Below are 16,948 nucleotides of genomic sequence, written 5' to 3'. Positions count from 1 at the left end.
TTACTGACAGTTACGGGGCTCCTAAGACCATGTTTGGTGGGTCTTTGACCTCCATTTGTTTGTGATACAGATGTCAGATGGCCAGGGTTGGTTGGAGTCAACTTTTATTAGGAATCAGTAGCTAGCATTGGCTCTTGTTGGTGACTTCTGGGGTTTATCATTTTGTCACTTGTAGTTTCTCAAACCTTCCTGCCCGTGGTCCCTAAGGTTCCCTCCAACCCAAAATGCCACCTCTTTCCATCTGATATAACCTGTCTTTGTGAGCTTCTCTGCGGTGTTCGAGGCACTGCTCGGGGTGCTGAGGAAACCGCTGTGTGCCATGGGTGCATTTCATGAATTCTTGCAGTCACCAACTTGATTTGAAAAACCAGATAATTTGAGTGAAACTATATCAGAGTTTCACATGCATCTTTGTGTTTTGAGAGGTGTGCTTTATCAGCCAAGAACAGGGAGTAGAGGTCAGTGAACAATGGTATCTCACAACTCTTTTGCAACTCTTGTGTATGCAAAGATTAAGATTAAGTTTGGGAAAGCATTTTGAGACAGGCTGTATTTTGGGTCTGGATGAGAAAACCCATGGCAAGATCCAGCACAGTCTATTCGCATCCAAATCTCAACATTTTTCGTTGTTGGGGCTTTCATAATGGTTGGGGTCTGATTCTGCTGAAGCTACTGATACCATTGACTGTTCACTTACATGCAGATACTGAAATCTTCTTTATAAAATTAACAGATATCGTGACCTACATAGTCAATGTACTCCTGATTTACCTCTTCAGTACTGTGATCCCTTTTCCAAGAAGAATAACATGACGTGCTATATTTTCATATGTACCTCTTAATGCAGAACTCATTATGGAGGGAGTTTCTGGTAAATGAGAGTATCAAGTCGGGGTGTAATGGGAAAAAGCCAGCTGGTGGGATACCGGGGTGGGAGTCCAGTCAGATCGGGATGGAGCTAGTTAAAAGTGTCACCCCTTTCACCTCTCTGTGGGGAAATGTAGAAGTTTAAAGAGGGGAAAATGGGCCAGGCTAAGGGTCTTTGGAGTTGCAGGCAGAAGACGTGGGAGGCTGAATGAATGAGCTGTGGAGAGAATCCCCTGACATCAACACGAATTTTATGTGATCTATGATTATTGTCTGGAACAAGAGCGCTTTGTGGAAACTACACTGCAGAGAAGAAGAATATATGGAGACTTAAAAGTACTTGGCTGTCATTTCTTTAAAAAAACCTGGGCAATATAAATGCTGCTTAACTCTGTCCAGACTTGATGTGGAACTGATTTATATGGTCATATAGCTCTCAGCTGTGTTATAAATGATGTGGGTAGTGGTTTTATTGCATTAATTCATATGTTAGACGGTGATAATTATCTGGCTTTTTTCCCCTTTACAGGTGGCTTTGTTATTGCAACGTCCCTCAGTTCTGTGACAGTCTACCTCGGTATGAAACCACCCAGGTTTTCGGTAGGACATTGCTTCGCTCCGTTTTTACTGTAATGAGACGGCAACTGCTGGAGCAGGCCAGGCAAGAAAAAGACAAGCTTCCTCAAGAGAAACGAACACTAATCCTCACCCATTTCCCAAAGTAAGGGGTCACGATGTGCCTGCATTCAAGGTTAACCAATCATACGCAAGTTTGGCATGGAAATGGAAAAAATTATCTGCAGCTTAAAATATTTTTTCCTTTTATTCAGTAACAAGTAGATACTGCAGCTTTATTTTCTGCCATAGCTTGAACAAGTGTATTTTATGTCCACAACCGCTCATTTTGCTTTGTCCTAGGGCTTTACATAAAAAGGATTATTCATCTTGCTGGGGGATTGTGCTTATTGCCTATTAGCAGGTACTGTTGGTCACTCACTTTCTTTTTCTGTAGTACTTGGAAGCAACGTAGGTCCAGATCTCCAAAAACATGCTCACTTCTGCTTTTTGTGATGGAGCAGTAAAAAAGGGAGTGTTGTACTGGAGTTTCTGTACACTTAAGAATTTCAGTTTAATTCAACATTGTAATAAGGCACAAAGTAGTCATCCCGCCCCCAGAAGAGGTGTGTTCATTTGACAAAGAGAGTAGACAGTATAAAGCTCCATCAGTGAATCCTAAACTCATGAATTTCTTATTGACTACCTTTTCCAGTACTGGAATATTGATGATGATTTCTCACAATTAAAGATCAATAATTACATATTGGGGTATGTGGGAGAATGACTTGTCTCAAAACATGCTCAACTTTGACAGTCCTCAATTTCAAACATTTTACTGATCGTTAAGGGGGTGGTGGTGACAGGATCATTCATTGTATGCTTCCTGTTAAAATAGCGTATCACTTCAAAAATATCATTATTTTGTGAGAGTAGCTTGGCTCTCTAGCCCATATTTTAAAAGTCTATCCCTCCTAACAATGAAGGAGCCAAACCTACAGGAGACCTGGTGGCACTGATGGTATGCAAGTTACTGTCTGGGGCTAGAGTTGGGTTAGTGCTCAGGGGAATGAAAAACAACGTGAGCTTTACGAAGCTGGGTAAGAGCTTTGTAGGATTTGTTGCGCCTACTAGTATTAATAGTGCCTTTTACTTTGAAGAATGTAGACTGTCTCTGGGGTAGACTGTTATGGATCCAGGAATGTTTGTTTCCATCTGGGAACAGGAACATGATCTGGCCCTGAAATAGGTATAAAAAAGGATTTACCACCACATTGATACAAGGAGCAGATTGGTGGAGGAAGGAGGTGTGCATACGCCCCTACGTTTCCACTGCCTTTTCCAGCCTAGATAAGTAATTTGAAAAGCATTATTATTCACTGCAGTTCCTTTTAATATTCTGCTGGGGGAAAAAAGGAGGACAAGCACTGTTTGCTGATGATCTGTGGGAAGTAGGAATAACGTTTTAAATCTTTTATGGGCTGTACTTGTCTGAAGCATTTGTCTCTCTGCTGGCATTATGCAGAGCGAACCCAGCGAAGGAGGTGCGGCTCAGAGCACGGAGCTGCTGCCTGGCTTCAGTGCAGGGCGCTCGGCCGCTCCTTCCTGGGCAAAGGGAGCACCCACAACTTATGTCTCTGTGTTCCTAGGAAACAGCCACCAAGGGGTCTGAACGCAGAGCATCTGTGCTGCCTGTAAATGTAGCCTTGGCAAAAGTTGAATTTGTGCTTTTGCTCCATCACAGATGGTCAAGTGGCTGTTACAAACTTTTCAGCTGTTATCAGCCGTATAAATCACCGCACGTTGCTATGCTTAGGTATAAACGTCCTATATAGAAAATACAAGAGTAGGACTTGATCCTGAAAATCCTTATCCTGTTCAAGAAAGTCTTACTCAACAGTCCTCTTGGTTTCAGCTAGACAGTTTCTATACATATAGATGACTCTAGAGAGTAAAAAATGTGCCGTGTCAACTTCTGGTCTGAAAACCCCTTTTGCGCAACATAGGATCTGCAGCTATCTTGCTGCTGAAAGGGAATTGATGTATTAGCCCTGTGATGGCAAGCGTGCTGGATAGTCTGATCTGTGGAATTTCTCTCACGGATAATAATGCCGAGAGAGGTTTAAAGTCACGCTGCTTCTGTAAGTGTACCAAAGTAAGATTAAAAATACTGTTATGAAAGCACAAACACGCAATTAAATGTTACAGTAGCACACTTAAAGGAATGAAAATATCTTCCTAAGAGCATTGTTAATAACTAACACTGGGATTTTATAAATCTGTAAGAGGCAAGAAGCAAATGCCTCTGTACTCTGTATAACACTGAGTACCTTGGCATCTGTCAACTCCTAGCTTTCTTATGAGTGCACAGTTTTGTTCTATAAAAGTAGTTTGTAACTGTTTCTTTCTGCATTTGCAAATTAGATAAATATTGTTTATAATCAAAGATAAATTTTCATAGGCAAAAGCACTCTACTGAATTAAGATACTTAATGTCTACTCTAGCTTGTGATTTTGTGTGTGTGTGTATTTTTTAAAAAAGGAATCGTCCAACAGCATTTTCTTACTGAATCATTACATATTTTTTAAATTTAACAATGTTGCAAATGCTTATTCTGAAAAAGAACCTGTTTTGGATGATCCTATTAAGTTAATATTTCACTTGGTTTTGTGCCCAGGTTTCTGTCAATGCTGGAAGAAGAAGTGTACAGCCAGAATTCTCCCATTTGGGATCAAGATTTCATGGTGTCTAGTTCCCGAACTGGCCAGCTGGGAATCCAGACAGGTAATTTGCATTTAGTTATGGATAAGGGAGCACCTGAATATGAAGATGAACCTGTACAAGTGATGAATTCTAAGCAACGAGACTTAGATATGCAGCTTTATAAATAGCAGGCTATACCAAAGTCAGTCTGCCTCAGGTAAGCACAGGGTGTCTGACTCTGGTGCTTCCTCATATAAAGATCCCATTTTGATGATAAAATCCAGCTAATTGAAGGTGCCAGTGGAGCATTTAATTCATGCCTGAGTGTTCAAGTGACACAAGTGCACTCAATGTGGGCAAGTGAGAAAGGTCAGTGGGTAATTGGCCGTGGTGGGTCACCTGCTGGACAGTGGTCCACTCGCGTGAGGACCCACGCCAGTCCTCTGACTCCCTGGCAGCAGGGATGTAGGGACCTCGCAGCGGGGAAGCAGGGACTTTCCACATTGTCATGGTTTAACCCCAGCCAGCAACTAAGCACCACACAGCCACGCACTCACTCCCCTCTGGTGGGATGGGGGAGAGAATAGGACGAATAAAAATGAGAAAACTCGTAAGTTGAGATAAAGACAGTTTGATAGGTAAAGCAAAAGCCGCACACACAAGTAAAGCAAAACAAGGAATTCATCCACCACTTCCCATGGGCAGGCAGGTGTTCAGCCATCTCCAGGAAAGCAGGGCTCCATCATCCGTAACAGCGACTTGGGAAGACAGATGTCATCACTCTGAATATCCCTCCTTCCTTCCTCTTCCCCCAGCTTTATATGCTGAGCATGATGTCATATGGTATGGAATATCCCTTTGGTCAGTTGGGGTCAGCTGTCCTGGCTATGTCCCCTCCCAACTTCTTGTGCACCCCCAGCCTACTCGCTGGTGGGGTGGGCTGAGAAGCAGAAAAGGCCTTGATGCTGCGTAAGCACTGCTCAGCAGTGACTGAATCACCCCTGTTTTATCAACGCTGCTTCCAGCACAAATCCAAAGCACAGCTCCATACCAGCTAAGATGAAGGAAATTAACCTGTCCCAGCCAAAACAGATGTCCCGCACATCAGATGTCCCATTGCCTTTGCATACATGCCTTTGGTTTTCTTGGGTTTTTTTAATGGCTTTTCCTTGCTTTGTTTCTTATTCATGTGCCTCATCTGCTATTCTGCAGCTTTATTCACTTCTCAGTTAGGATACTGAGGTGTAAGTCATCTCTAAAATTGCAGAGACACATTGATGATGGTTTTCTTTCACTTTCCCCTTCTCCTCTTCCTTCTTGCTCAAAAGTATTTAAAATCCTCTTATGCAGGTCAGGGATTGACTTAATTTTTCAGGTATTTAATTCAATATTTTGGAAAAGTCAGAATTTTGAAACAATTGTTGATTATCAGTTGACAAAACCATCATGTTAGCGCTATATCTGACAGTAAATTTCCTAGAGTAGTAGGGAAATTCCACAGTGACAGATACAGGCTTTTTTGTGAGAAATTCCTGGTCTCCACTATGAACTGGTGAATTATGCCATAGGTACAAGTTCATTGCAACTCTAACATCATGTTGCTCTCAGGGTTCGTTCTATCACGTACATTTCTGCAGCGCTTCGTTTTAACGTGCACCTCTTAAGCACTGGACTCTTGGCATGAGTATGGCACAAAAGAGCTGTTGCTGGTGATGACACCAGGATAAAGGCACGCAAAGAGAAAGACTGCACGTGTCCAGATTACGAGCTGTCACCTCAACCCCCCCACCTGCCTGCCAAAATTCCTGACAGAAATGAAAACTGGATGATTTGGGATGAAGGGTTTTGGGTTTTTTTGGGGGGTGGTTTTTATTTATTTATTTATTTTTAATATTTGAGAGATATTAGTCTGTGGCCTTTTAAAATAATAGTTTCATGCTCTCAACTGGTGTAGCAACTTCTCCCTTTATGGAGTTTGATCTGTCCAGCCAGTCTTAGAACATTGTTAAAATGGACAGCTGAAGCTGAATGATGAGATTTTTACTTTTCAATAGACCCCTACAAAAAGCCTTTTCATGAAGCTAAATGCCAGCAGCCTTGGCAGGTATGTGAAGGAAGCTTGTTTTCTTAGCTTGTGCTCAGCACTGCAGAATAATAAAGCCTGATATTTGCAATCTCTGTCATCCAGCAGTAATACAGTCCCTCGTTAGGTAGAAGTTTAGAAAAATATGTTGAGATAAAGCTTTAATGTCTCTGCTTGCAGCATTGCTGTGTTGCACAACGTTAGCTGTTACTTCTGAAGTGGTGGGTGTGAAGTTGGGTCTGTCATCGTGACAGTCCTACAGTCAGCACTGTAATGGGTTCCATGTCCTGATTTTTTTGTGTTTGCCTTTTATGCCGTTGCAGTTATCAGTCCTCCTCCCGTTGCGAGATCTGTTTCATACAGTGCAAGTCCTTCGTCTCTGGAGCAACCCAACAGTGGGAATATGAGTCCTGCTTGCAAAGTTTCTTCTACCCTTGACCCAAACCTAGGTAACGAAGAGGAACACTTGCTTTTTGGCTTCTGTTGACGTCACCAGTAGTTGCAGTATATGGTGACCATTGCCTTTACTCTGCAATAGCGACCTTGAGGTGTTTTTTCTAAAAGACATGCACACACATACATCTTCTCCACTATGGTAATGTTTAACTAGCAGAAATGGCAACTGTATTAAAAAAAAAAAATTGGTTTGTTTAAATTAAAGTAAAACAGGGAAAGGTCTGCTGGTGTCAGAGGTCATTGAAAAACACTTTACTTGGCGTACATGTATTATGAGCCATGAAAAAAGGTTTCATTTAAATAAAGACAGAGCAGAAGGGGCCATTGCATTTTTTTTTTTTTTAATCTTTCAAGGCACTGAAATTACACACATTTGAGCAATAAAGAAAAGCACAAACACACCAAGTTAAATTTAAAACTTGAATGAGGTCAGGTTAAAAAAAAAGTTTTTTTGACAAAAAAGTTGTTGAATGCATAAATTCTCCTAATAAATCCTTTTTCAAACACCTCAGGATTAATGAGCCTGTCAAGAGAGTTTGTAGGTCAGAGAGATGATCACGAGTTTATGTAAAGTAAGTTCTCAAGGAAGCAGAAACAGCTAAATGAATTCTTAGCGTCAGTGTTTGCTACAGAGGAAGTTAAGGCAGCTCCTAAACTCTGCAGCTTTCTTTGAGGGACAAGTTGGGAAATGGTCTTAGAAGTGACCTTAGAAGGGAACAAGTAGAAAATTTTTTTTTTTTAATTACAGATCAGCAAAATGAGTAGTAAGTAGTCGCTAGAAAATTTGTATTTTTTTTAGAGTTTGAAAAGAAATACGGAATTTACAAACTAATTATTAAGTTGTGCAGCTGAGCTGTCATTAGAATTGCCCTTGGCACTACAAAATCGAAATATCACAGATGCAAAACTAGTTTTTAAAGGACTTCTAAGAGAATTCAGGAAACTCTCAATTGTAAGTCTCCTATTTCAGACAATTAGAAGAAACAATAATAAACTGATTAAGAATGGAATGAATAAATGTGTGAGTAATGTGATACATGAAAATTCAGTGTGCCTTTTGTAGAACTCGCGACTTGTACATATCTGTGAAGGAGTTGGTGAGCATTTGGAAAGGGCTTTTTGTACCTGGATTTCCAGAAAGTTTTTAACAAATTGCTTCAAAAAATTCTGTTTTAAAGCAAGAAATGAATCCCTTGGGAAATAAGGAGGAAGGTTCGTTCACGTATGAACAACTGTTTAAAAAGTAAGAAATAAAGAATAGGAATAAAAGTTTCCACAATGAAGGGAGGTTAACAATTAACATTCTATTGTTAAGGAAACAATTGTACGGCCTGAAAGTCTGAAAAGGGGAATGAACAGTTTGATCCTCATATATTTAGAGCCCTATAGCTGTGAGAAAACAATTTGTACCATACGTGTAAAACAGTGGGCACAGTGGGCCCTAAACTACCTGTTTTTTTCAGAAAGAAGATCTTGAAGCTATTTGGATTTTCCTTAGGGGAGAAAGAAAACTCAACAAACAAAACCGAAGTAACTTATCTCACTGCTAAGTGCTGATTACAAAGGCAAAATTCTGCATCCTGGCTCTGACCTTTAGCAGATCTCTAGGGAAAAAACACAGGAACAAGTTAACCACGGAGTGATGTTCCTGTTTGTATGCTTTCCTAGTATTTGGCAGTTTGCTGCTTGGATAAATCCTGAGCTAGCAGCTGGCTCTATCAGTATTATTGTACCTCTGCTAGTCCTTGGTGGACTTTTTCATGAATTTGTTTGACTAGTTGCTTTTGCTATATTACATGTTGGTCTGCAGTTGGCAGGGCAGTTAATAATTAACATGGTATATTTTGATTTGGAAACTTTATATGGGTTTTCTAAGTCAAATATGTATGACATGCTGCTTGGTTTACAAAAAGGGTGAAAGAAATCTATAATGGATATTTAATTCAAGTGAATCCCAAAATGAGATTTCATGTCATCCAGAAGTATGCACTATAATTTCTATATTGAGCACTGACCTTCCAAGACAGCAGCACAGCGGTTCGCTGCAGAGGATGTTGAAGCAAAAATGAAAAGCAAATAGTTTCACTGTGAATTTACAGAGGTATAGGAGAAGGAGAGGTATATTCATCCTGCTTCATGCTAATATACCAGTGCAAAGACAAAATTGCAGCAGTGATAAGTATTGTTTGGATTTAATTTATTTCTCTCTCTCACTTTCTATAGGGATTAAAAACCCAACCCAAAACTTGGCATGCATTCTAAAGAATATAACAGAAGTGCTAGACTTCATAGCGCTAGTCTGTGACAATTTGGTTGTTTCTAATTTGTCCTGTGGTTTTTGTGGGGTTTTTTTATAGGGGAAAAGAGAAAAAATAATGAACCCTATTCTCTAGAGGATTCCAAAAGACCAAGGGTTGTAGGAGATATTCCTATTGAGTTAATCAATGAAGTAATGTCAACAATCACAGATCCTGGAGCGATGCTTGGGCCAGAGGTGAGAAATATATAGACTTGGTGTTGCAAACGGTCTGTTTGTAAATGGTCTGTTTTTAATAAATGTTCCACATGGATAGAGTATGATAAGCTAAGAGTCCACAAAACTTACCATACTGTCAATAAGAAAAACAGAGAGTGTGATTAGGTGAGCAAAAAACATTGATGAAATGTGTCATTAACATGAAGAATAGTTATACAATTTTTTAAATGCATTGTGTACTGTTTGCAAAGACACTCGGAAACTAATGATAGTAAAAAAGTAGATCCCAGGTTATTTTGCAAGGTACTTTTGTTACTGAACAGTTCCAGAGTATGCTTTTTATGGTTAGTCATAGAAGTAGCTCATAAGGCAAGGTAAATCAGGTTCAAATATTGCAGCAGAATGAAAGATCCAAAGCTAAAACCTCTGTCTAGTGCAGAAAGGCTGATCTAGACTGTTATTTGCTCTGACTTCCACAGTTGCTCTTTTTTTTCTGCTGGGAGAGAAAAACAAACAATTGCAGAATTGTGCCATGTACAGAATTACACACTTTTTTTTTTTTTTTGGCTGGCTTTTCCTCCTTCAGTTCCCTTCGCCAGGCTATGTTTTGCCAGCAGCTCTTGCTTGCCAAGCTTTAGCTAGAGACTGCTGAAGATTTGGAACCACCTACATTTCTTCCTCGAACTGTATACTGTTACTGATGGCTCTGCATATTACAAATGCTGTGCCAGTCTGGCTGTTGGGGCTGGCAGTGATTAGAAACCCAGCAGCCAAACTTTGCTCTAAAAAGTAAACAGTATGTGCATGCAGAGATGTTTTGGCATTGTAAAATGATCTTGGAAAAAAAAAAGTTAAATAAATTGTCTGTGTTTATTTCATTTCCATTCAAATATATGGATGCAATTGCTAGATACATAACAGCAAAGTCAGTAGGAATTAAAATGTTCTTTTTAGGCTCTTATGATAGTGGTATAGATAGTGGAAAGCACTACTAAAATAAAAATATGACTTTGCCTGCACTGCCATTAAAATAAGTGATTTGCAGTATGTGTAGGCGAATCTACTGCTCTTGTCCAAGCTGGCTAGACTAAAGAAAATATGAAGACTTAGTGGCATAGGCTTCAGCTGGATGAGTGCTGTCCCCTGAGAGATGTTGGAACTTGCTGAGTCATAACCATCACTGTTGTTACCTAATCTTTACCAAAAGAAGTTTGAGTAAGCCTTTGTATACTGTAGTGTAGACTTATATCCAGCTTATTTGACAGTGTCACTTGTGCTAAAAAAAGATAGTCATTGTCAGCTTTATTTTTGTAAAAAGATGGCTTGGAAAAAAGAGGGGGGTTTGTTTGTTTGTTTGTTCCTTAAGGCTGTTCCTTCAGAGGATTTGAAATCTCTAAAATGTGATTTTGTTCCTCTTTTGTGCGGCACAGACCAACTTCCTCTCAGCGCACTCAGCCCGGGACGAGGCGGCGAGGCTGGAGGAGCGCAGGGGGGTGATCGAATTCCACGTGGTCGGCAACTCCTTGAACCAGAAACCCAACAAGAAGATCATGATGTGGCTGGTTGGTTTGCAGAACGTGTTCTCCCATCAGCTTCCTCGAATGCCGAAGGAGTACATCACGCGCTTGGTCTTTGATCCGTGAGTGCTGCTGGAGAGGGGTTTGGTGAGACCGAGAGAGCCTGGTGCCGGTTGCAGGCAGCGGTGCAGGAAGGGGCCAGCCAAGGTGGTGTGGAGGGCAGCTCTGCCCTTTTCCCATCTTTTCAAGCCCCCGTAACTCCTGGCCAATCTCATTGGATTGTACCTAAATACTATCTCAGTGGCTGTATTAATGATATGTGGCTTCTTCTTGTGGGACGTGGGCCTGCTGGGAAGGCTTCTGCATATCTTGTACTTTCAAATCTTAGAACTGAAAGTCAGAAAGTCATTATGGTGCTTATTAGTGGTTTCCAGGCCCATACTAACTTGCAGGCTGCTTCATCCTCTGTCTGTGGAGAACATGAACCAAATGGCAGCAGAGACTGAGGTTTTTCAATGAGAAGAACCTGTGGGATTTATGAAGAAAGCAGCATTTGGGTTTAAGCTGAAGGAAGGTCAATTTAGATTAGATGTTAGAAAGAAATTCTTTACCGTGAGGGTGGTGAGGCACTGGAACAGGTTGCCCAGAGAGGTTGTGGATGCCCCATCCCTGGAAGTGTTTAAGACCAGGTTGGATGAGGCTTTGGGCAACATGGTCTAGTGGAGGGTGTCCCTGCCCATGGCAGGGGGTTTGGAACTAGATGATCTTTGAGGTCCCTTCCAACCCAAACCATTCTATGATTCTACGATTTAAGTGAGCAAAATCACTCCTCACCTAAGCACATTGCTTTTCTCTTCAGTGCAAGTTTCCTTGCTTTATCACTGCAAGTCTTGCTTTGGGTGCAACTCGACACCGCAGGCACTTGAAAAAAGACACATTGGCTGTAGCAGCGTCCACAGGTTGCACATGGTCCTCCACCTAACCTAGTGTCCGGATGGAGTTCTGCCTCAGCTGCTCAAGAACAAGGGGAGGTTCTCCTCAGAAGTGTCCACTTTTCCACCATTGTGTTTCCTGCAGAACCTGCTTCCTCTTGACCAGTATGTTCTCCCAAGATTTGTGCCTCTGAATGATCCAGGCGCAAGGATGGCCTAGGAGTCTGCTGTACTGACCACAGCACTTCACAGTGGAGGATGCATATGGGCTCATTGCTGTGTGTCAGCAGAGACCTCGAGTAGCCCTGACTGAGCTGTCTGCAGCCTAGTTTGTGGAAGAGCCTTCCTCCACCACTGATGAGATCAGCCTCTGTCTTTGTGCCCAGTATTGTAGCTGCAGCAGTTATGAAAACGTTTCTGGAACCATTTCCTTTGCTTTTAGGCTCGCTAGCATTTCCCCTCAGCAATGCTGCTGCTGCTGCATCCATGTGGTCCCTGAAGCATGAACAGCCCAGTGCTGGGGACTCTTGGACAGGACTTCGGTCTTCAGGCACAGGAGACTGATCCTGGGGCCTTCTCCTGGGTTCTTCAGAGGTGAACAGCACTGTTGTTGTAAGGGCCAGCACCAGTGGAGACTCTTTTACCTCTCCTGTGTTGGGGTAAGAGCCGCTCAGTGGGGAGAGAGAGGCAGCACTGGGATCTTGTCTGAGCTTAGGAGCTCAAGCAGAGGCTACTGGTTGAAGAAGCCAGGTTCCTTCATAACCGAACATCAAAGCAAAATTTTGAAGTAGTAATGCTGAGCCATGGCCTTCTCCCATATTTCTCTAGGTCCTCCCTTATTGGGAAAGACTCTTCTAGTAGACTGAGAGGAACTGCTGGTAGTTTAATTGCTCTTCAGTATAGCTGTCTCTCTGGAGAGCGGTCTGTGCTTGAGGAGAGGTATGGATATTGCTACAGCAAGAAAATGCTCTCCTTTATGTGCCTGTGGCAGACAGTTGACCCAAAGGAAGCGATGCACGTTGCCTGGACAGCTCAGAGCGCCCCAGCATCCCCTATGAATCTCCAGGGCCACACACACTGGGGACCTCTGCCAACTAGTGGGTACACACAAACCTACATCAAGTAGGAGATACTGGAGTCCAGCAGTTCTCTTCCCAAATTACTTTCAGCTATTACCTTACTTATTAACCCCTTTAATGTTCTTATTTCTGAAATGGCCATCCTTACTGAATCTTGTAGCTTAAACAAATCAAACATGAGGAAACAAAACTAAAAGCTCAAGCTACTACATTGCTGCTGTTATTCCACAAATAAAAAGCACCAAAATAAGTACAAGAAAAAGAAGAATATATAAAATGTATAAAATCTCCTTCAACGGTGGCACATAAAATATAACTACTTTTCAGACTACCCTTTTTTTGGAAGGGGCTCACTTTTGGCACCAACCTCACGCCCCCTACACCTCCCCCCCACCTCCCTCCAAGTTATCTTCTGTAAATTTACTGCATTGTTTATACAATTTTTGTGATACTGTATATCGAATAATCTAGAGAACGGGTGCAGTGTAAATCTTTCCAGACCTTGAGGATGACACTAAAATTCTTAATCCTTGATGCAAGAGTTCAGATTGCACCTTGTTACATCTTTCCTGGCAGTCAATGTAAATGCAATAGAAATGGTTATTTGTTCTGGTCTTGATTCCACTAAATATGAAATATCACCTACTGCTTCATCAGCTGCATTTGAAACTGATAGCATAGCTATAGAAAGTGCATGCAAGGAAACAAGAATCCCTTAAAAAGGACTTACTGTCCTATAACTCCATTAATTTCTAATTTAGTCAGGGTAAAATCGTCCTGAGAACTGCACAATGGCATAACTGTTAGCAATAGAATCAATGACAGTAATACAACTCTTATTTATTGGGCATTACCCTAGTATCCAGGAGTACTTGGCAAGGCTGGGAGCTTGCTGCATGAATGATGAATTTTATGGTAAATTCAACGCATGATGTTAAAATAGCAACTCTTCTGTAGATACAAGCAACTAACTTAACAGAGGCATATACAATTGCATTAGCATCATGGAAAGAAGTGAATCGAGTTTCTGAAAAAGGAAGGTAATGGCACATTATGTACTATGTACATGAATTAAAGTGACTTATTTTTGTCTACTCAGGAAACACAAGACCCTTGCATTAATAAAAGATGGTCGTGTTATCGGTGGTATCTGCTTCCGGATGTTCCCCTCCCAGGGCTTTACGGAGATTGTTTTCTGTGCTGTGACTTCCAATGAGCAAGTCAAGGTAAAAATAATTCTCTATTAGTGTTCGTTAAATGTATTTGAGTCCCATTTACCACTGCATATGCTCCTAATGTTGTTCGTCACATTGAATATATTGCAGAGTTGCCGAACAGCATTTAAAAGATACCATGATTCAGAATATACTACACAAAAGCTAATGTGCAGATTTAGAATCATCAGCATAATAGTAGGATTAACAACGATGACAACAATAATAATAATAATGATGATAATTTTCCTCAACACAAAAATAGTGGTCAGATGTCTCCCATTCTTGGACTACTCACTCCTCTGTCTTCAGCAATAGCAGTGTAACACCTCATGGTTAACTGAAATAAGTATTGTTTGTGTGTGACAGCAATTTGTGTTCAATCACATTGTGATTTTACATGATTTGAATGAAAATGAGATATATCCAAAATTTAGCTATAGTTTTTCATCTCAGAATAAGCACATGCACAATTCTATAAGCTCTTTTTTGAGTTCATTTCACAAAACGTTCTCAGTGTTGAGAATGACCTGCTATGCTGAGAGAATGTAGAGCACTTTGAATACAGGAGGTTCCTCCTGCTTTCCCAGGGACTACAGGTAGATCTAACTATGACCGTTTGATTCAAGATTTTGCCTTTAGATGGTGCTGTAGCTTTATGTTTTTCAGCTGAAACTCAGAGCTGAGACGTGGATTAATTTAGTTTGTAGCAGTTGAAAATGCAGAAATTCTGTGCCCTACTCTGCAGGGAAGAGCTCCGAGTGTGGAAGGGTAACATGGTGGGATTGAAAGCCTGTGACAATTTTTAGTATTTGGGTTATATTTGATTTTATTTAACTCTGGTGGTAAAGAGCAGTGGCCTGTCATAAAAGTATCCAAGTGTTTTAGCAAATGCGAACAATAAAGGAACGTGCTTTAGGTATGTCTATTCTAAGATCGGATAATTCATAAAAGGTGTTTTCATTCTACTGAAACAACCAACCGCACTATGCAAGCTGCCAAAGGTATATTGTGAGTCTCTAGGAATAACCTTTCAGAATATAATAGGGCAAATATATCTAACCTCTCAGAGAGCTTGCCTAGGTTGCATATGCACACATAATGCATAATTTCTGCTGTTACCCTCTGGGCACCTCGCTGTATGTGAAGATCTCTTAACCGTTTCTGAAAATTGGCCTTCCCACATTCCTATATGAGTAAAGTGACCCCTACCAGCAGGGAACTGCGAAAAACTAAATATTCACACATGGGTGAACTGCCTACTCTTGGGAAAAATGAATTCCTATTTTAATTCAATTTGAGGCTGGAGTAAGAAATATAGGTACTGTTTTCCTTTATATGTGATATTTAAAAGTTGGATTGTTTTTGACATTGTTTGATCCGATGTTACAAAATTATTTTAAATTTTACTGTACATGGCTTAGTTTCCTTTTAGGATTGTTAGACTTTGGCAAGTGTGTGTGAGAATGAATAAATCCTGTGAAGGTTATAAAAATAATAGGTCAGCAGAAAATGTTTGAAGTAATTGTCATCATAGTTGCTGGAAGTTCTTTGAGATACAAAGCTGGAGATTAGATGCTTTAGAATTACTGGAATGAATTGCAATGTTTCAGGTGTAAATAAAATGTCAGTCTCCCATAGGCTGTGCCTTTCACCCTGCTGATGAGAAGGGAAGTGAGGAGCTTGGCTAGCTCATGTACTGCTAGCTTGCATTTAAGGAAAAAGTTTTTCATTCAAATTTTTGGTTCAAGGTTTTTGTCCTCTTCAAAGAATTTGAGAACTCAGATTTTCAGTGAGAAAATTCATTATCTCGAACACATCTGAAATGCTGTGCCACTTAACATTTTGTCAGTTGTCAAACCACTTCTTTGCATTTGATGCTATGCATGATGTGTGCCATTTTAACAAATGAACATACAGCTTTAAGAGCTTCCTTAAATTCAGAAGTATTTATTTTTACACACATGAGGTCTTAATTTCTAATATGAGGTCTGAATACCAGATGCTCCAACCACTACCTGGAAAGGAGCAACTAATGCACAAATTCTGTACCTAGATTGGTAGGATTTTAAAGAAAATCTGTCACTACTAAATTTTTTTGTATTGAGCTTCAAGAATAACCTAACTTGCTTTCATCTGCCTATTTTCATGTTTGAGGCTATTAAATTGTGAATTAAATCAGAACTATATATTTTCTATTTTATCTTTCTGGCTTATGTACATAAGTAAGAATTTCCCCAGTTTTCAAGAAGAGAGTACCCAAAAACTTTCTGCGATATTTCTGTAAGCGTCCATTTGTTCCCCATGATGTTAAAATTGGAACATATACAGGTACAACACATTATTATGGACTTTCCTGTCTATTTTACGTTTCTTCATCTCACAGCAGAAGAGGAAGACTATAGCTTACTTGAAAATGTGACTAAATAGTACCTTTTGTTTACTCTGGGGTTGAATGAAAATGGAAATCACTCCTGTGTGCAGTCAGAAGGCATAGGTATTTATTTGATTGTGGACTCAATAATTTTCTGCTGCTTATTATGGTAATAACTGTTTTGCTATTCCTTTTTATGCCCTATGATAAATTCAGATTATAAATCCTTTGAGGCAGAGGCTGTTGCTACTGCCGGTGCACAGAACAAAGTAAAACGGAGATCTCATCTCAGAATGGGTTCCTCCAGAAGGAGTAATTTTGGTATTTCTGTTGCTTCGCAATTTTTAAGTGATAAGGCTAGTTATTATTACAATATAAGTACCTTTGTTATTGGTGAAGTATGTGACTATTACTAGTTGATATATAACTTAAAAGGAAAAAAAAAAATGTGTGCACCTTGAATTACAACTTTCAGGACAACGTATCTCTTTAGTCACGCTTTAGCCCTAGAGACAGTCTAGGTTTTGGTCTCTTTTAGGTTAAAAGTGAATCACACGCTAGAAGCTGTGATATTTTTTGTTCCCTGTTGGGTCACAAAGATACCCTTACAAGGCTGAAAACAGTTTGATCTTCAGTACACCACACAAAGTTAGTTATGAGAAAATCTTTAAAACAGGATCTAGAGGAAAGA

The 16,948-nt window shown here is 40.4% G+C and overlaps 1 protein-coding gene across 3 annotated transcripts in view; it reads left to right on the top strand.

Moving 5' to 3' along the window:
- Nucleotides 1–16,948, top strand: part of KAT2B (lysine acetyltransferase 2B) — a 44,402-nt gene that overhangs the window by 17,248 nt on the left and 10,206 nt on the right. For all 3 annotated transcript variants that reach the window (XM_054815323.1, XM_054815321.1, XM_054815322.1), the window contains exons 6-11: nucleotides 1,397–1,588; nucleotides 4,101–4,207; nucleotides 6,533–6,658; nucleotides 9,023–9,159; nucleotides 10,572–10,780; nucleotides 13,769–13,895. In XM_054815323.1, coding sequence (XP_054671298.1) covers nucleotides 1,397–1,588; nucleotides 4,101–4,207; nucleotides 6,533–6,658; nucleotides 9,023–9,159; nucleotides 10,572–10,780; nucleotides 13,769–13,895 — 898 coding nt within the window. The remainder of the gene's footprint in view (nucleotides 1–1,396; nucleotides 1,589–4,100; nucleotides 4,208–6,532; nucleotides 6,659–9,022; nucleotides 9,160–10,571; nucleotides 10,781–13,768; nucleotides 13,896–16,948) is intronic.

The sequence above is a fragment of the Grus americana genome, chromosome 2 (assembly GCF_028858705.1).
Source record: "Grus americana isolate bGruAme1 chromosome 2, bGruAme1.mat, whole genome shotgun sequence".
NCBI lineage: Eukaryota > Metazoa > Chordata > Aves > Gruiformes > Gruidae > Grus > Grus americana.
Note: the sequence above shows the minus strand (reverse complement) of the source record. Positions and strands in the feature narration are given on the sequence as shown.